Source organism: Camelus dromedarius, chromosome 22 (genome assembly GCF_036321535.1).
Source record: "Camelus dromedarius isolate mCamDro1 chromosome 22, mCamDro1.pat, whole genome shotgun sequence".
Classification (NCBI taxonomy): Eukaryota; Metazoa; Chordata; class Mammalia; order Artiodactyla; family Camelidae; genus Camelus; species Camelus dromedarius.
The window spans coordinates 8,895,332-8,915,982 of NC_087457.1; the positions used below are offsets into that span (position 1 = coordinate 8,895,332).

The 20,651-nt window shown below is 45.5% G+C and overlaps 1 protein-coding gene across 5 annotated transcripts in view; it reads left to right on the forward strand.

Moving 5' to 3' along the window:
- The window catches only part of LOC105094298 (heparan-alpha-glucosaminide N-acetyltransferase), a 53,151-nt gene that overhangs the window by 21,729 nt on the left and 10,771 nt on the right, over window positions 1-20,651 (forward strand). For 3 of the 5 annotated variants that reach the window (XM_064477386.1, XM_064477385.1, XM_031439983.2), the window contains 8 exons: window positions 7,304-7,419; window positions 11,605-11,741; window positions 11,982-12,103; window positions 12,996-13,065; window positions 16,584-16,653; window positions 17,425-17,522; window positions 18,954-19,030; window positions 19,624-19,654. In XM_064477386.1, the coding sequence (XP_064333456.1) occupies window positions 7,304-7,419; window positions 11,605-11,741; window positions 11,982-12,103; window positions 12,996-13,065; window positions 16,584-16,653; window positions 17,425-17,522; window positions 18,954-19,030; window positions 19,624-19,654 (721 nt within the window). Of the gene's footprint in view, window positions 1-2,012; window positions 2,427-7,303; window positions 7,420-11,604; window positions 11,742-11,981; window positions 12,104-12,995; window positions 13,066-16,583; window positions 16,654-17,424; window positions 17,523-18,953; window positions 19,031-19,623; window positions 19,655-20,651 lie in introns of those variants that run through there. The other 2 variants (XM_031439981.2, XM_064477384.1) reach the window with 2 other exon arrangements.

Here is a 20,651-nt window from a genome sequence, read left to right on the forward strand (position 1 = left end):
GAGTTTTGTCCTTTTTGTTTTTTTTTCTTCTGCACATGTTGGTCACATTGGGATCATATGACTTGCTTTGGCCAGTGAAATGTGAATGCAAGGCACATCACTGCTGGGCTGGAGCCAGCATGGGATTTGCTACCTCATCTGCCCACTGCTGCAGTAATGTTCACCATCTCCTGCTGAGATGAAGCATTGGGACATCAATGTGAGCAAAAAAGGAACTTTTGCTGAAATAAGCCACAAGGTTTAGGGGCTGTTGTGCATTACAGCCTAACAGAGAAGGTTCTTGCCCTCAGGACAAACTCTTTGCCTTCATGGAGCTTACATTCCAGTGCAAGGGAAGCAGATAAACAGATACACATTATAAGGTCGGGGAGAGGTGAGTAGAATCAAGCAAACAAAGCAGATCAGCAGGACAGGGGATGGAGAGTGTTTCTGTTTTAGATAAGGGTGTTAGGGAAGGCCTCCTTGAAGAAGATCACAGCTGAGCTGAGACCTAAGACCTGGGGAGGGGCCACGAGGAGCCTGGGGGAAGGCTGCTCCAGGCAGAGGGACCAGCCCCGCAGGCCAGCCCTAGACAGGAGCTCCAGGGCCTCCTGGGTGTGGAGGCTGGGACAGAGCTAAAAGAGCGGCCCTGGGGTGGAAACAGGGAAGGGCACCCCCTCCAGTGGGCCCCGTGGCCCCCTCTGGCTTTGCGGGGACCAGAGAGGCTGCTGGATAGTAGAGACCTACTTGGCTATGGCCTCGCCTGACTGCTGGGACTCCTGGGATTTTGAACAGTGGGGCAGGGCGAGGAGGAAAGGGGAGTAACCAAACTTCTTCCTGACATTCTGGCACAGAGGCTTCTTTTCTCCGAGAAAACGCATATGACTGACCCTTATGAGATCGTTCATGATCATTACTTTCCTGCAAGTTATTCTCTACCTTAAACCCCATCAACACCTTTTGACTGTCCTTCAGAAGAAGCCTAAACTCACCTCTATTGTCTAACTCACCTTCTGTCACCTCCTTCCCCTTACAGAATACTCCTGCAGTCACTCTGGGTCTCTGAGCCTTTGCAAGGCTGTTCCTTCTGTTAGGAACACCCTTGCCCCTTCTCCTGGCTAACATCCCTCAGGACTGAGTTTAATGTCAGTCCTCCTGGGAGCCTTCGCAGACTAGCTTAGGTGCGTCCATCAAATGCTATCTTAACATCTTGTCCTTCTCTGAACATAGCACTCATCACACTGTATTGTAGCTTTACAAGTTATCAAGTAACTCAATATACAGAGAAGTATAAAATATATGTGTATCGAGTACCCATAAACCTATTGCCCAAGCTAAGCAATAAAACTTCGCTGGCTGAAGTTTGTTGTTTTCTTTCCATACGTGTCTTTACACTTTTATTACACAAGCATGTAAGCCAAAACAACACATAGGATTATTTTGCTTGTCTTTACACTTTCTGTATGTTATTACAAAGGTATTTCTGCTACTTGCATTTTTCCCTTAGCCTTATTATTTATTATTATTATTATTATTATTATTATTATTATTATTATTATTATTATTAAGACTCATCCAGGTGGAAACCAGTCATTCTAGATCATTTCTACTGCTGTATGGACTACACCACAATTTATCTATTTTCCCCACTGATTGACATTTAGATCTTTTACAGGTTTTTGCAGTTTCAAACCACTCCACTACAAGCATTATTGTAACTTGTCCGCTTACACGTATGGTAGTTTCCCCCACGCGCATAGCTCGGAATGGAACTGCGGGGTCACGGCACCCGCGCGCCTTTAATTTCATCAGGGACTGGCAACGAGCTCTTCCAGGTGGTGGCATCACACGGCGGGCTTTTTTGTCGCAACTCTCCCTCTGGATAGTAAACACTTTAGGGGCTGGGATTCTTGTCTGTCTTGCTAGCCGTCACTTGCAGGACAGTGGACAGAGGGCACAAACACCCGTTCGGATGGTTAATGGCTGGACGCAGAGATTCAGCGGAGTGTTGCTCAGTGGGTGGTGAGGGACCGGGGAGCAGCGGCTGGGGGCCTGCGGGAGGCCTCTCCTTGGAACGTGTCTCTCTCCGGGACTGAAAGCCCTGAGCGGCTGGAGGACCCTGGGCTCCGGGCTCTGTGAGCTCGCCTCGGCCCCGCCCCACGGGCTAGACCCCGCCCCCGCGCAGGACCGGCCCCGCCCCCGCGCTTACCCGGGCGCGGCGACGGAGGCGGAGAGCCGGGTAATGACGGGCGCGCGGCCGTGCGCGGCGGAGCAGCGCGGGCCCCGGGAGCGCGGCGGCGGCGGGAGAGGGAGCGGCGGGAGCTGCGCGGCGGCAGCGGGCGGCATGAGCGGGGCGCGGGGCGCGGGCCGGGCGCTGGCGGCGCTGCTGCTGGCCGCGTCCGTGCTGAGCGCCGCTCTGCTGGCCCCCGGCGGCTCCCCGACGCCAGGTGAGTGCGCCCTCCGGCCGGGCCCGCGGGGCGGCGACTGTCCCTCCCCGGGGCGGCGCTCGGGCCAGTGCTCGGGAGGCGCGGCGGCCGGAACTCGCGTGTCGTTTCCGCCGCGCCTCCGGGAACGCGGGGCCGGGGCTCGTGCACGGAGGCCGACCCGCATCCCACGGGCGCCCACTGACCAGCGGGAGGGCGCGGGCGGGCGCGGGGCGCCTCCGTCTCCATAGAGTGCCTTTGGTCGGGGTACCATCCGTTCCCCCAAGGCAAAGCTACTCAGAGCCGGGCAGCCGCGCCCCAATCCGTCCGCCGCACGGAGGGGCTGCGGGGCTGGGCGGCCGGGGCTGAGAGCGCTGCGGGTGGGCAGTGGAGGCGGCGGCCGCGGGAGCTGGGGGCCAAGAAGCGGTGTCGGATCTCAGCGGGCCTGCCCGGCCCGGTTGGGCGGTTCCACTTCCATGGTCACCCGAGGAGCGCAGAGGCCGTGGTCTGCAAGAGGCACGCGGCGAGGTCCGCGGGGAAGATGCTGTTGTCCTGCGCGGAGGAGAGGCACCGGGCTTAGCGAGCGTTTCCCCACTTAGCCTGGTCTCCGAGCTCTGCAGGGAAATGGGGAAAAAATGCCAATCCAGGGCCTCCGCTAGACTGAGGGCCCTAGAAAATCGTAGTCCCAAGCCCCTCCCCAGGGGATGCTGTGGTCGGGGATGTTGGGACCAGCCAGGCGCAGCAAACTCGGCTCGGCCAGTGTCGGGGGAAGGTCTCGTTATCACCTGCAAAGCTCTCACCTGCCTCTCCTCCCCTTCCTCCCATCCCCTTCTCTGTATCAGAACACAGGGATTTTGGTGTCAGTGTATGTGGTTCAAACTGCTCCTCTTCCCCAATCGGAACGTTGTAGGGCGAAGACAAAGTGAATTTTGAAGAATGGGCTTAGCCGATTACGTTTTGTGTGTTGTCTCCCCACCCCCGAGCTCAGTCTCGTTCACTCCCTCCCTTTTATCCTTGAGGAGCAGACCTCAAGAGGTTATTACGTAATCGGCCCCGGCACAACTTGTCAGGGCCAGATCTGGTGGGCACAACGCTCTTTTTTGGTACTTTAGCATCAGTTAATAATGATGGTTATTGTAGGGAAAATGTGGTTTCTAAAGAGTGATTCTGTGTAGTGAGGAGGACATCCTAGCCATCCACCCCAGAACCTTCAGGGAACTGCTGGGAGGACAGCCAGGCATTTTGTGCCACCTGGAGTCCAGGTTTGGGCTGGACAACTTCCTACTTAAGGACTCCACCTTTATATGATTTGAAGACTCAAGTTTACCTGAAAAAAAAATTAAGTGGAGTATGTCTTTTAAAATATGCCCAGCAAAGACAGTCATGAGGAGAGACCTAGAACCGGAAATTAAATATTTGGAAATGAAATAAAAGTCTAAAATACACAAACAGTACAGTTACTTGGACACTATTGAAAGGTGACTGCTTGGTTTATTTCCTCACCAAGACATGGTAGACAGGGAGAGGAGGAGGGAGCTGTTCGCTGTATGTAACTCTCCTTGAGGTTTCTCCGGTATTTCTAAAGTCAGCCATATGGAAGTTGACAGCTTTTTCTAGAGAGTGAGAATCAGTTTCAATTTTGATGTCATATTGGATGGCTTAGGAATTTCATCGTGTGTGTATGATACAGATAGACTCATTGGTTGAAAAACAAAACTGTTCAAATAATGCAGAAAGGTACAAAGGTGTCAAAATCCCCGGGCCTTATACTCACAGTCTCTCTAGCTGTGGTCTTCAGTCTTGGCTGCACAGTAGCATTCCTTGGAAGATTTTTGTTGTTGCTGTTGTTTTGAGGAGGATAACAAGTGTTGGTGAAGGATGTAGAGAAATGGGACCCCTTGTACGCTTTTGATGGGAATGTAAATTGGTGCAGCCACTATGGAGAACAGTATGAAGGTTCTTCAAAAAATTAAAAATAGAGCTACCATATGATCCAGCAATCCCACTCCTGGGTATATAACTGAAGAAAGTGAAAACACTAATTTGAAACGATACACACATCCCAGTGTTCATAGCAGCATTATTTACAGTTGCCAAGCTATGGAAGCAACCTAAGTGCCCATTGATAGATGAATGAATAAAGGAGAAGTCATATATATGTGTGTATTATGTATATATATATGTGTATATACATATGTGTGTGTGTATACACACACACACACACACAATGAAATATTAGTCATAAAAAAAGAATGGAATTCTGCCATTTGCAGGAACATGGATGGACCTGGAGGGTATTATGCTTAGTGAAATAAGTCAGACCAAGAAAGACAAATACTGTATGTTATCACTCATATGTCAGATCTAAAAAATAAAACAAACAGATGTATACAACAGAACAGAAACAGACTGACAGGTTTGGAGAACAAACTAGCAGTTACCAGTAGGGAGGGAGAAGTGAGTGGGAGGTGGGGGGATTAAGTGACACAAACTACTGTGTATAAAATAAGATATAAGGATGTAACAGACAACACAGGGAATACACCAATATTTTATAACTTTAAATGGAGTATAATCTATCAAACTTTTGAATCACTGTGTTGTACACCTGAAACTGATATAATATTGTAATCAACTATACCTCAGTGAAAAAAATACAAAAACTAGATCATGTTGGTTGGGCAGAGATGCTGATTTAATTGGTCTAGAGGGGCAGGGCTTTGATTTTTTAGCTTCCCAGGTCATGATGTTCAGCTAGCATTAACCCCACACACAGCCCTATATATAAAATACTTAATATCGATGACAAGAGGTTTCAGAGGCTGGAATTTATGTGGAAAAGCTAAACATAAAGCAAGAACCCTATTCCACCCACCAGTAAAGACTCAGAGACGTGAATGAAAGCAGTAGTTATTACAACTACGTAGGGGTGGTGTTAGAACAGGCAGTGACAACACAGTTAAATGGCGACTCTCAAACCTGAACGATGGAAATGCACAAGAGAAATATTTGGTAACAGTATGACAACTGAGCCAAAGGATTTCATACCTGTGCTGTGTGAAGAAATTACCCAAGTGCCTTAGAAGAACTCCAGAGCATGGGGGCTGAGTGGTTAAGTGAACATCTCATTAGTTCGCAGGCGAGGAGGATACTGATGGTGAACATTGGGAAAGCGCTTTCAAACTTGCTTATTGCTTACTGCTTACTCAGAACTAAAATAATAAGGAAATTATATTTTCTAGACATCAGACTAAAAAGTAAGGAAAAAAATTAAACTGGTCTAGCTGCCGGGGAACAGATTGGTTAGTCTCAGGAGGCCGGGAGCCTGGAGGGTTCGATGCTGGCCAGACTGGTTGCAGCTTAAATCCTGGCGGCTGCGGAGTGACCTCAGGCAGGTCACTTGACCTCTCCAGGCCTGACATCCCTCATCCAGAAAACCGAGACACCAGGAGCTATTGCATCAAGGCTGCTGGGGCCGGCTGCACGGTAGGCCTGTAGTTGTGTGTCCCCTGGTTGCTGACAAGCACCACTGGGGTCTTTATAAATCAGCACAGCTACACTGGAGAGGAATTTGGCAAAATGTATCAAAAGCTATTTAAAAAGCTCTTTGGGGTTAAAAAATGTCACTCCTGGAACTTCATTCTGAAGGAACTAAGTCGAAAGAAGAGATGTTGATTTTCAGATGTAGATAGCAGCATTGTTGTATAGGATATAGCAGCATTTCTTATAAATGGAAGAAATAGGGAATGGGGAGAAATTGGAAAAAAAGTTAAATGGAAAAAGAAGAGACAACTTTTAAAGATATTTAGCCATATGTGCCCAATTCTGAGTTGTCCCCTGCGTTGGTTGGATGTGGCTTGGAGTCATTATAATCATCCTTTGTCGAACGCTTACTTCGTTTGAGGTTCTGTGCCAAGCACTTTGTGTACATCATCAGCTTTAGCCTTGCCGGCAGTCCTCTGAAATACACATTCTTATGACCCCAAGTCATTGATGAGGAATGCTGAGGCAGGATGGGATTCAAATTCAAGTTGGCCCGACTTGGAGTCCGCATGCTTAACCCACTGTGTTGTACACCTGGTCCCAGCACTGCTTCTGCCGGAAGCACTCCAGAAGGACACCAAAGAACAGAAAAAGTGATTGACGAGGCTTTATTTAGCCTAGAGGGAAGAAGCGTCTGTAGATTATTAAGAGTTATGTACTGTGTGTTGTGCCTTCACTGAGAGATCAATAAAGCTCACTGAGGATAAGCTTTAAAAATGAGGGATTTATACACAGGAAACTAACACAACATTGTAAATCAGCTATACACCAATTTAAAAAAAAAAAGAGGGATTTAGACTGGCTGCAGTGAATTTTCTGAATTAACCAGATGAAGTACTTGGGAGCCCCAAAGCCTTTTGTGTTACAGAATAAAAGAGGCTAGATTATTACCTTTCTAGCTGTGTTATTAAATAATTTCTCTTTTTTCCTTTTGCCTCGAAGCTAGAGGGTAATTTCTCTTCCATATATGGTAACAGATATAAATGGCCCAGTTGGCCTGAATGAAACATGTTGCTTTTACTTGAGCCAATAATAGTTCACTTTGTTTTCCTACCATATTGGCCGACTTAACTGCAGAATGTGCACCGTCTTTATGGAATCCTAAGAGCATCTGGTGAAGTGATGAGTTCTAAGCCCAGGGCATACGGAGCAGTGAGGCACGTGTGCGCATGCGCATGTCGGAGCATTCCCCGCTGACGCTGCGTGAGGGGCCAGAGCCCCCAGGCGTTTGAGAAGCTCACCTGGGAAGTTCACTCACTGCTCACTCACGTGCACTTTGGCTCCGACACATTTTTCAGGTGCCTGGTTTATCGTTTTTTGTTTTTTCTTTTTAAAACTTTTTTCCTAATTCTTACCAGACGTAGACAAAAAAAGACATGTGGAGCTGAAGATGGACCAGGCGTTGCTGCTCATCCATAATGAACTGCCCGGGACGAACTTGACCGTCTACTGGAATTACGACCGCTGTTATCAGGTGGGTGCCCTGTGCATGTTCAAGGCTGTGACCCTTGGTGCTGTCATACCTGCAGCCCTCCGCGTGTTAATTGCAGCTTTGCAGGTGAGGAAACAGACAGGCTGTGTAAAAGACTCAGAAGAAATACCATCATGAGAAAGACCAGCAACAGGCAGCATCCCTTTCTTTTTTTTTAAAATTGAAGTAGAGTCAGTTACAATGTGTCAGTTTCTGGTGTACAGAACAGTGTCCCAGTCATGCATATACATACATGTATTTGTTCAACATCCGTTTCTTGTCTTTTTCCCCTGCCCATCTTTTAAAAACCAGTGCTCCATGACAAGCAAAGTTGATATTGATGGACGTGTTATATTTGGTGACTCTGCCTACTCCATAACTGTCCTGCTGGACCAGAGAAGGAAGGATTGAGACACAGGTGTTCTCCGCGGGTGGGGCAGTAAGGAGGCTGAGTCAGTGTTACAGGGACCTACCCTTCTGATGACAGTGGGTTTATTTCAGCTGAAGGTGTTACTCCTGTGCTAGACCTTGTTCCTTTTTAAGAACAAGACTACTCTTCATGTAAAATGAAATAGTCTTCATTTCCAAATTGAGAGCTTCAATGTATCACCTTCAGAGGAAGAATTTTAATGGCTTGTGACCTGTTTATTGTAAATAGCTTAAAAAAAAAACAAATTAAAAGAAAATGCCCAGTGTGGATATCAGCTGAAAAGCTAATGGAGCAGGACATGCCACCTTCTGTGCAGTAACGTGAGACACAAAGTCCCTAGATTGAAAAAGCTCGTTCAAGACAAAAGGTTGATCACAAGAAAGACCTAAATGAACCCTGAATAAAATAGAAAAAATCGATAACTTCAAAAATGTCTGTATATGTTAACAAAACACCAGTTATGCATTGAGTCAAAAGAGACTAAATGAACACAAAAGGCAGAGATTATACATCCTGTAATCTCATTTCTCTGCACAACAAAAACAAACTGATATAATAGGAGATGAAATTCAAATATAAATATTTCATAGGAAAATCTTTGACCTGGCCAAAGCAATTCTTGTGAAAAATTTTATTTGAATATGTCTAACAATAAAGATGATAATATGACTGGGACACTATGCTGTACACCAGAAACTGACATGTTGTAATTGACTACACGTCAATTAAAAAAAAAATATGATAGTAACACAAGTGGCAGCTGCTGTTTGCTGAGGGTCTGCTCTGTGTTTTAGGTTTGTCAGAGCTCCTTTAATCCGGACCACAACCTAGGGTGTGTCTGGATTAGCAGGTGGGGATGCTGAGATTAAGACCAGTAAAGGGACTTTTCCTGGGTCACCCAGCTGTCACGTGGCAGCACTGGGGTCCACACCCCTCTCTCTGGCTTCAGAGGCTGTTTGTTTCCAGGGTCCTGCTTTATGTTAATCAGAAAGAAAAGGGGAAATGCAAAGCTGTCAAGTAAGGAGCTGTCGAGTAAGGACGTCAAGGTTTTGGGAAGTCGTGCCATCCTCTGAAGAAGAAAAAAGGAAGCAAGAAAAATCATAACCATGTAAACTTCAACATGAGGAAAAAAATGGAAATAAGAATGAGCCAAGAGATGTTTTTTTAAATATAAAAGTCACGCAGTTGATAAATTATTGATAAATTTAAGGGGAACATGGAAATTAATAAAACTAGAATAAAATTAGGATATATATGTCAACTGAAATTAAAATAATTTTGGTAATAATCTTAAAAATCTGGCAAAAACATAAGAAATGCACGTCAAACTTTCTAATTAATACAGGTGCAGACATCTAAAATAAAATAAAATAAAATAAAATTCTTTTAGAGAAAGTTGGCATGTTGAAAGATTTATTATGACTTATATTTTCATCCTTGAGTTCATTTCTAAGGACAGTGATACAATTTTTTTTTAAGATACAGTTTTAATGGGAAAATTAAACTTAAAATTTATACTTCTTTAATAAGTTTATGAACTTTAAATTATAAAACTGGAGAGATAGTGCACTCAGATATGAAGACTAACCATAGGAAAAATGAAAACTATTAAAACTAGTAAATGAATTCAGCAAGGTAACAGGATACAAGGTTAATATACAGAAATCTGTTGCATTTCTTTACACTCACAATGAAATACCAGGGAGAGAAAGTATAAATAATCCCATTTAAAAATTGCATCAAAAAAAAAACCCTTGGAAAAATGGCAGCACTTCCCAAAGTAATTTATATTTAACACAACTACTGTGCATATATCAGTGGATACTTTATAGAATCTGCATAAATAACTCCAAAGTTTATATGAAAGAGTAAATGCACCAGAGAATCAGAGGATGGCCCCAAAGGAGAAGGGGACATGGGAGAAGGGAAGCTTGCTGTACCAGATAAGTTACATCACAGAGCAGAGACATTGTGAAAAAAGAGACATGGAGACCGCAGGGCCAAGATAAATGTGAGTAGAATCTAATTTACATAAGAATGTAACGTATTACAGCTAAAACCATGGGAAAGGTGTTCTGAATTATTGGATACCATCCCAAGTGGATTCATGTTTAAAAAAAACAAAACCTACACAGACTTTTAAAATATTTTAAGATGCAGGGTACTTTTTAAAATTATTTGTTTGCTTGTTTGTTTGTTTATTATTTTTGGTGGGGGAAGGGAATTAGATTTTATTTATCTGTTTATTTTTCAAGGAGGGACTGCAGATTGAACCCCGGACCTCGTGCACGCTAAGAATGCGCCCTACCTCTGAGCTGTACCCTCCCCTGCACAGGGTACATTTTTAAACTAATGAAGCAATAGAAGAAATAACAAGCCAGATTAGAATATAAAACTTTAACAACTTGTCATTAAAAACAACAAAATAGCGGGGAGGGTAAAGGTCAAGTGATAGAGCTCGTGCTTAGCATGCACGGGGTCCTGGGTTCAATCCCCAGTCCCTCTGTTAAAATAAATAAATACATAGATAGAAAACCTAATTACCTGCCTCCCCCCAAAAAACCTAACAGAATATAACAGGATGTTAAACGTTTAGTATCACAGTACATGAGAACTTATTTCTAAGATTGTGCTCAAGGAACTTTGGTGTCTACCAAATGGTTCACACCACAGGCAACATAAAACAGCAAAAGAAGATGAATTATTTAATCTACTGATAATTGAAAATGTAATCTTGATGCTGTGGTATCATGAATACCAAATACCTAAACAAAAAGAAGAATGATTTGAACTCCCGGTAAGGCTGATAAGAAAGAAATATTGTTTGAGTACTGTTTGGCCACATGTAACAAGAACCGTTAAAGTGATTATTTTTTGTCCATTAATCTAATTTTTGGAAATTTTTCTTAGGGAAAGAATTTAAAGGAATAGGAACATCATGTGTAGATCTGTTCATTTCCTTTTTTTTTTTTTTAACGACGATATTGGAGATTGAGCCCAGGACCTCATGCATGCTAAGCACGCGCTCTACTGCTGAGCTACACCCTCCCCACCATGTATAGATCTTTTAAAATAATATAACTTATAAATTATAAGCATAAATATATTTATATTATATATTTCATAATTAAGTTGTATTTTCAAAAACAGTATTAATTTATATAAATTATATACAAAAAGATAAGACAAAAAAGCTTTAAAAGCAGCCGAAATGTTCATAACTATAGTGTTTAATGGAATATACTACAAGCGTTAAAAATGATAAACACGCAAATTGGGTAGACTCTTGGAAATGTATTTTTTTTTTTTTGGAAATGTATTAATTAAATAATATTAAGTAAAACAGTCGAATGGAAGACTTAATGGCAGGGAGGGGATAGCTCAGTGGTAGAGCGTGTGCTTAGTTAGCATGCACGAGGTCCTGGGTTCAATCCCCAGTGCCTCCATTAAAAATAAACAAATAACCTAATTACTTCCCCCCGCCAAAAAAAACCCCAAAATAAATAAGCTTAAAAAAAAAAGACTTAATGGCTTAATGGATGCTGTATTTGTTAATTAGGTGAAGAATTTACCTGTGAATAAAGGTGTACAGTTCCCCAACAGTTATATTGGCAAATTGTATCTGATTGAAACTGAGAAGTTTTTTTTTCTAAGTGCGAAGGAAAAGTTATCTCAGGGTCTTCAGTCGGAGGTTCCGTCCTCCGAGAACCGGGAGACTGTCGGACGCGCCTGACACGCTGCCCGCGCTGTGTGTGTAGTGCTTGCTTCAGGTCCTGGTCCGCGCCTCCCGCGGTGGGAAACCCGGAAAGCCCAGCGTGGCGGCCGTGGCCGTCGGCACCCAGCACGTGTCCATCCTGCGACTCAACGACACCGTGGAGGACAAGGAACTTTGTAGGTTCGTACCTGCTTTGATGTGACCTACACAGTCTACTTTTTCTGCCTTTTTTTTTTTTTTTTTTTTTTTTTTTTTTTGTTCTATTTGGTTTCTAGCTTTTCCTTCTTTCAAAGTATTTTTCTGTCTCTTCCCTGGTCTGCACCCAGGAATGCCTGTCACCCTGCCTCAATGCCATTACCAAAATCCACCTCCTTATTTCCCACCTGAACAACATTTCTTGATTTTACCCGATCTTCGTAGGTTGGAATATAAATTTGGAGAATTTGGAAACTATTCTCTCTTGGTAAAGCACACCCCTGATGGAGCCAGTGAAGCTGCTTGTGACCTGGTTGTCAACGAGAAGCCAGTCGACAGTGACCTTCGTACGTATACTCTCCTGGTTGATTTTTCGAGTTTGTGTTTTCAGAGGTTTTAGTTTTTGAGTACTGTTTGCAACACTTTGTGTAACTGGAATCCTGTATTATAGGTTGTCTCATTTAGGTATAGTATATTTTGTTTGTTTGTTTTGAGGGGGAGGAAATTAGGTTAATTAATTAATTAATTATTATCATTTTTTAGTGGAGGGACCCAGTGCTATTGACTGACTTCAGGTTTCTCCCGTGTTCCTCCTGGCGTCCTTTTTCTGCCCAGAACCCCGCAGTGCATTTAGGGGTCAGGTCCCCTTGGTCTCTTCCCATCTCATCTCATCTCCTCTGATCACTCTTTCTTGGTCTTTCACAAGCTGGACCCTTTGGAAGAGGACTGGCTGGTTATCTTGTGACTTGGTTTCGCTTACTGCCTTCTCCTGACCAGGAAGAGGCCCTGCGTCTTCGGTGGGGCCCAGCAGACGGGGCGCGGTGCCCTCCTCAGGGATCACGTCCAGGGCTGCGTGATGGCCTGGGCACACCTCCTGAGGGGATGAGCTAACTTGATGTCTGGGATTTGCTTAAAAATGCTTCAGGCAAAAATTTTTTTTAAAAAGACGGAGAGTAGTCATAGATGAAGGAAGAATGACAGTGTTTGATATTGCAGAACCTAGGTGATGGGTTTATTATACAATTGTTTGTACTTTTGAGCATGTTTGGTATTTTTCACAATGCAAGTTAGCACTCACCTTCTGAAGACCGTTCCCGGTTGCCAATAAGAGATTTAGCGTAAGGCTGTCCACTTTTATTTGTGTGGCTTTTCCATTTGCAGATAAACTGCGACGACCTGACAGCTTTGGTGCTTGGGATGACGTTTTTGGTGACAGTGTGTTTTCTGTTCTTTCTACAGCCGTGACTGTCGCGTTCCTCGTGGGCCTGGCCCTCGTCATTGCAGTGTCCTTTCTGAAGTTCCTGTGGAGGTGAGCCGGTGTCGGGGGAGGGCACAGTTGGGGAAAGGAGGACATAGAAAATATATATTTAAGAAGGGTCATTTGACCCTTCAGATGGCCATTATTCCTGGGTCAAACTTACTGTGTCCACCATCCCCCAGGCCCGGGACAGTTCTAGGCCCTGGGAATTCAGTGATGAATAAGAGATGCTCCTTGACTTTAGGGAAGTTTTTAACAACCTTGTTCGAGTGGATCTTTGTCTTCAGTTCTTTGTGGCTGAAAAAGTAGGAGAAAATGCTTGAGCAGTTCTCCTTTCCTGAAAGAGTCTCGCCTCCTGCTTTGTGGCGAGTGGAGGTGATGTTTGTAGGAGGTCACGCCTCTAGTGCAGAGTCCCAGCCCCTGCCGCCGGGACCCCAGCCACTCCTCCGACCTCAGGGTGGACTCTCCGTTGGTTAGGGTCAGCCAGCTTGGAGAGGGAATTCCTTCTCCTCTGCTGGGGTAAACAGTGATTCTGGAGAGCGGATTCGTAGACTGGAGGAAAAAGGAAAGTAAACTAGATCCAGGCCCAGCACATCACCCTGCCAAGGGAAGGGCTTTCATCCCTGAAAGGGAATAGCTTGAGTTTTCACATGCTCAGCCTGTGAGGGTCTCAGGAAAAAGCGCAAGATGTTATTGGTGAGCCGTTATCCAAGTTGGAAATGGGCCCCTGCTAGCTTGGGGAAACCCTGCAGCGTTGGGGAGTTTATCACTCTGACCCCCTAGAAAGAGTGGGCTTCAGTGTGGGAGAGCCCTGTCTGCGTCGCGGCAGGAGAGCGCCTTGCTGCTCAGAGCAGATGGGTAACCGCTCCGCCCTTTAGGGACAGGGCGCAGCCCTAGCCCAGGAGTTGCATTCCTTTGAATGTTGATCAAGATGTAAGTGATTTTGAGTTTCCATTTGGCCCTTTTAGCATGCACAAATTTATTACATCATGTTTTAAAGTGATCGATAGCTGATATCAGGCTCCTACAGAGAGAACTCCACCTCGCCCCACTGTGGAACTGAAACTCCTTTTTGCAAGGGATTCTGCCTTTGTAGCCCAAGGGCCGAACGCTGTTGTTGGCAAAGCAAGAGGCCCTTGTACGTTTCTCATCACTTTCCAGTGTGCCCCCGGAAGTCCGGGGAAGTTCAGATTTGTCTGAAGAATCTGAAAAAGTAGTAAGAATATAGCTTTTCTCCTTTTCACCAAGGGAACAGGCATGTACAGGAAAATTAAGTGCTTTATTTATTTTAATTAAAAAAACTCTACTGAAAGTTTTTGATTTTAGCTTTTAAGTATCTTAACTTCTCCTTTTCACCCCTCCTTAGATGGTTCTATTTTAAAGTTAGTTTGTCATATGATTGTGGTGTTATTAGTGCTGAACAAACTAGAAATGGGAGTTGAATTGCAGGGAGAAAAAAGAAGTTAGAAGTATATGCTTTGAGGGGAAGGGTGTAGCTCAGTGGTAGAGCGCATGCTTAGCATGTACAAGGTCCTGGGTTCAATCCCCAGTACCTCCTTTAAAAAAAAAAACCAAACAAAACCTAATTACCTCCCACAACAACAACAAAAATATATACATTGGATATGTGGATTGCGTTTGGATACTGATTTGAGCAATTCAGCTGTAAAAAAAAAAAGACAGGAAAATGGAACTGGCTGTTGGATGGTATTAAGGAGTTATTGAGAAGATTTTAAAATGGGGCAATAATATTTTGTTGTTGTTTAAAATGAGGTAATAGTATTGCAGTTAGGTTTAAAAATAAAGAGTCCTTAGTGAGGCACACTGAAATATTCATGAATGAAATGAAATGATGGCTATGGTTTTCTTTTAAAGACCAAGCCGAGAGGGAGGATATATCTCAAAGTGGTAGAGCGCATGCTTAGCATGCGTGAGGTTCCGGGCTCAACCCCCAGTACCTCCTCTAAAAAAAGTAAATAAACAAATAAACCTAATTACCTCCCTCCCCACCAACAAAAAAAAAATGGTAAATAACAAGCTGAGGCAGGAAGACAGTGGTGGGGAGTGTAGATGAAGTGTTAGATTGACACGTGTGGATACTTGTTGCAGGTGGGTGACGGTTCCAGGAATGTTCATTATACTGTTTCACCTACTTGTGAAATTTTCCATGACAAAAAGATAAAGGGAAAGGAAAAAAATCCTATGATGTATTGAATAACTCAGGCATGCAGATTTTATGCAAAGCGTATTTTTGCCAGGCTAAGGTATGCCTTTTTTTTTTCAATTAGAAAATTTAATTTCAACTTCCCCAAACCTTCCGGAGATGAGCATGACGTTTGTCACACTTTTCAGTTTCAAGAGAGCTGGAGGTGCAGCACATGAGCAGACTTACATTGTTAGAAGCGTGATATGTAATTTCCACTAGAAAGGGCTTGATGATTTCACCAAACTAAGACATATGTTCTCCTGATTTTCTAATCAAAGAATTGTACTTACTAACAGGACACATTTAATTGTTCTCAGTTAACAGAAACACTGAGTATTCAACATGATGTGACAAGTACCAAACTGGCCTGGGAGCTCTGAGTTTGGCATGGTTGTTGGGTTGCAAATGGGTTCTCTGCGGACTTTAATCAGATGTGGGGACATACACTTGGAAAGTTCTTGTTCTTTTGGATGCAAACAAACTAAATATAAGTGAAACCATCCTAGAAAATTTCAGAAATCATAAAGAACAATTTTTTAACACCTTTATTGTGGTATGACTCTTGTACAGGAAACCACGCATATTTCAGACATACAGTTTGATGAATTTTGGTAGATGTAGACACCCATGAAACCACCACCACAAACACGATAGCTAATATTTCCATCACTCCCCCAGAGATACAAATTTCTAATGCTCAGTTTATCCTTTCCCACCCCCTTTCCCTGTTAAGCATATGTTTACTATGTGTGTGAGTCTGTTTCTGTTTTGTAGATGAGTTCAGTGTCCTTTTTTTTTTAGATTCCACATAAGTGATATACAATATTTTTCTTTCTCTTTCTGGCTCACTTACTTAGAATGATGCTCTCTAGGTCCATCCATGTTGCTGCAAATGGCATTATTTCATTATTTTTTATGGCTGAGTAGTATTCCATTGTATAGATATACCACTTCTTTATCCAGTCATCTGTCGATGGATATTCAGGTTGCTTCTGTGTCTTCACTGTTGTAAATAGTGCTGCTATGAACAATGAGGTTCTGTGCTGCCTTAACTTTAATGGTGCTGTTGATCAGAATTCCAGTCTCATTTCACCTTCACAACAGGTCTTGAGCGAAGGCTCCTTCTTTATTCCTGTTTCATCCGTGAAGAAACTGCACTGTCACGGTCAAGTGTTTGGAAGTGCTGCTGCTGTAAAGTTTGATTCTACTTTTGTTCTATTAAAAAAAAAACATTGAAAATGTCTCATTCCTTGACTTGCATAGAGAATGAACTTCAAGTTAATTTTCTTTCAGCGTGATAGCATATCATGGTGAAAATTCTGCCTAAGCAAAGAAATTAACCGGCCATTTTACTTCTTTACAGTTTGGAAGACTTTAATAATTGGATTTCAAAAGCAATAAATTCTCGGGAAACTGATCGTCTCATCAATTCTGTGAGTTACTGCGTCGTGTGCGCTCTGGGTGGGTTCCTAGATTTGGAATTTACAGATCTTTATTTAATAATCCTTATTCTCTTAACTGTGTGGAGGAAGGCCAGGTTGTATGCCCTGCATTCTTTTTTTTTAATTTATTTTTTATTTAATTAATTAATTAATCTTTTAACTAGTCTTTTTTGGGGGGTATAATTAGGTATTTATTTAATGGAGGGACTGGGGATTGAACCCAGGACCTTGTACATGCTAAGCACACACTCTGCCACTGAGCTTTACCTCCCCCCTGCATTCTTAATAAACAGTGGCCTCTCGCCCGTGTGACGGGCGCCACCCCCTCTTTCTTTGGGAGGCTGGAGTGATGCTCTGCAGGCAGTGCTGTTGAGTTGGTCCAGTTAAGCAGAGGGTGTGGAGGGTAAAACAAAGAATCAGAGACGTCGGTATGAAATCTATAAACGCCATGGCCTGCTGTGATGAGCCAGCCTGCCGTCTGGTGATCAGTTCATTACGGGCACGTTTATGTCCACTGCTGGACATGTTTGCGGGCTCTCTCGTTCAGACGTCCTTTGTGGTCGTTTCTCAGCAGGAGACACAAAAATCAAAAGTGAGAAACCTAACCTCTCGGTGGGGTCTGATCACAAAAGCAGAGCAAAGTGGTGCTCAGAACCGTGACCTTGGCTTCCACTCCGCCAGTTTCTTCCCTAAGACACAGACGAGTGGAGTTGACTCTTTCGCGTTGTGCACTCTCCCATCTTTCTCCCCTTTTTCCTGAAGGAGCTGGGGTCTCCAAGCCGGGCGGGCGACCCCCAGCCAGAGGCCTGGCGACCGTCGGCTGCTCCGCTGCGCCTCCGCTGCCTGGACACCTTCCGGGGGTACGTGGGGCTCCTGGTTACATGGTGGTCACAGGTCCACTGGAGACAGACGCACTCTCTACTTTGGGCTTTGCTTCCTAGGCTAGAAGAGGGTTCCTGCCATCAGGATAAACCCACAGATAAATCGGCAGCCTCTCCTGACTTAAAAAGTGTCGCGGGAGCCAGTAGGATCTGTCGCTGCACAGGAGCAGCGGGTGGGCCCTGTGTCCGGTCGGCAGCTGGACAGACAGGCAGGTGCCTGGGCTAGAGAGGGAACCCCGGTTCTCTGGGGGGAGGCGGCTCTCATCCACCACCACCCCTAGCAAAACGGCTCATATATCAGGCCCTTTGGATAGCAAATCCACAGAGTTTGATGGTAAATTGTTCTTATTTCATAGTTTTGGGGGAAGAAGGAATGCCAGGACCAGACTCTGAAAATGAAATCTTAAACGGGATGACCGAAAAGAAATACTAGGTGTCAGGTCCATCCATTTCTACCCACGGAGGCCTTGTAAGCTCCGGGGATAACCCGAGAAGTCTGGCCCGGCCTTCCCAGAGCTCTGAGTGTCCTGGTGGGTGTCTCCGAAGCCAGCTAGTGACAAGAATGATACTGATAATGACAGTGTTACCGTTCCAGCTTGTCTTAATTCATCTCTTAGCCGTCCGATGAGCTCTGTACTTAAAAAAAACCAAAACAAAACAACTATGCCTATTTGCTGATGAAGAAATTGAGCTTCAGAGCTGAGTATTTTGCCCTGGGTCACTCAGGGACTAAGAAGGACAGCTGGGATTTGATTCCAGGCAGCTGGACTCCCCACACATTACCCCACTGACACCAAGGTCTTCATTCCCCGCGGCTGCGGAATTCGCATCGAGCAGCAGCATGTTTTGAATGTTCTCTATTTTATCCCTCTGTCTTTCCGAGATGTTCACAGGGAGACAGGAACTAACGCTGATTAAGTGCCTGAAGGCTTCTCAGCGCTTCCAGGCGCCGCTCAGGTGCTGTGATGTGTGCTACCCACCCCGTCGCGGTGCCCGCGATCCCCGGGGCAAGGTGTCCCTCCTTCACAGAGACCTGATGGGAGGCTCGCCCCAGCTCGAATGGCTCCTCAGAGGGATGGACTCAAGGCTTGACCCTAAAGACTGTCCCCTCCCACTGCAGTTCTTTAACCTGAGACGGCAAAATAATTAGCACAAAACCGAGTGACGGGGCATGTTCGGCTCTGTTTTCAAGTCATGCGGTTTAGCGTCAGCGTAGGTTTTTCTTAAGACATCCTGTTGGAAGTGTTGGCAGAGGACTTTTGTGCAGGGTCCTAACTGCAGTGGTTAGAGCTGGGAGTTGCTGCTTTTCAGTGCCTCCTGACGGCACGGGGTGAGTGTCACATGTCCCCTGCAGCCGGGCGTCCTCGAGCCACACACAAGCCCTGAGGGCGTGTCTTTGTTGTCCCACAGGATGGCTCTCACCATCATGGTCTTTGTCAACTATGGAGGAGGGCGATACTGGTACTTCAAACACTCGAGCTGGAATGGTAAGGTGCTTCCCACAGGCAGTGTTGCTTACGTGGGACCCCCAGAGCGCTGCGGGCAGGGGACGCCCTCGGCAGCGCCCCCCAGGAGCTCCAGAGACACGCCCCCTGGAAGGACCCCTAGGAGGACCTTTAGATTCTTCCACCAGCCGTGAGCTCTGGTCTCCCGTGTGCTCCGGCTCTGTGATGCTTCTCTGGGACCACCCGTGGGCACCGGAGGCCTCGGCTGCGGGGGCTCTGCAGGAGGAGTCAGGACTTCAGCTATAAATGAGCCTTGTCCTGCTCCAGGTCTGCCTTGTATGACAGCCGCGTGGGCGTCCCGCCCGGAGACTCTGGTCCTCCTGGGGGTGCCGCTGGGCGGGGGTTGGTCTGAGTGGCCGTGAATCGGCTCAGTGGTCGGGTTAAGATGGGTTTTGAGTAGCGCTGCTTTGCGGGTTCTCCAGGTGGGCCCTTAGCACCCACCCCTGCTGGTGCAGAGTCCTGGGGGCGCTGGGTCACCCCCCCGGGGTTCCCCGTGGTGTGAGAGGGAAGCTGCCCCCAGTCAGGGAGCACTGCTGTTGTAGGTCCTTCCTCACCGTCGCGCTGTGTCTCTGCAGGACTGACGGTGGCCGACCTCGTATTCCCGTGGTGAGTATCACACCTGCCACCCGCCCTTTGTGCTCGTCCTTGAGGCTTGGTTTTCAGCTGATGCTGGACACTCCCGACACCAGCCCTGAGTTCCAGGCTGCAGGCCTAGGCCCCTCCCAGGTCTCTGTGTTATCAGGTCCTTCCGAAAGCCATGTGACTGAATCCTTGTCACCCTTGGCGTGGTGCTCATCTAAGATGTGCAAATAAAAGATGAGTAACTTCGGAGGGAACGCTTTGTGAGTGTGCGTGTGACAGGCAGGGTCCTGGAATCTTGGAGGAAATCATACATTCGGAATACGTGGCTAAATTCCACTAATCCTGAAAATAAGTGTAAAAATCATGCTTCCTAAACGGTATGCATGTGGTGCATTGGCATCAGGGAATTCTGATAAGTATACAAGGGCGATGTTAGTAATAAGATAAAGCTTGGAGTAACAGTGGAGTGACCCAGCTCTGCCTCTGTCCGTCCAGGGCTCATGCCCCTTGCTGAGGGACCCGACTTCCTGCATGACCAGGAATTTGTGTCTCTGGGCACCTCCTCCATCATTACGAGGTAGAACCGGCTACTGGTTTGCATCTTTGGTCTCTGGTGTTCCATCGCTAATGTGAACTCAGGTTTTTCTGGGCTTGGGAGAAAAAGCCTTAACATTTTTTTTTAATTGAAGTACAGTTGATATACAACATTGTATAAGTTACAGGTGAACAATATAGTGACTCGCAGTATTAGTGACTGTACAGTTTTACTCACAATTTATACTCCATTTATAGTTACTGTAAAATATCAGCTGTGTTCCCTGTGCTGTGCAGTATATCCTGGTGGCTTATTTTACACGTAACAGCTTGTACCTCACAGCTCCCTTCCCCTGTGTTGCCCGGTCCCCCTTCCCGGGAAGGAGTTCCTTGTGGAGATGAATCTGGGTGGGAGGAAGGTCTGCGTGCCTGCCGACCTGGTGATTGCTGACGTGTGTTCTCTGCGAGCTTCCCCACGGGCCGGTGG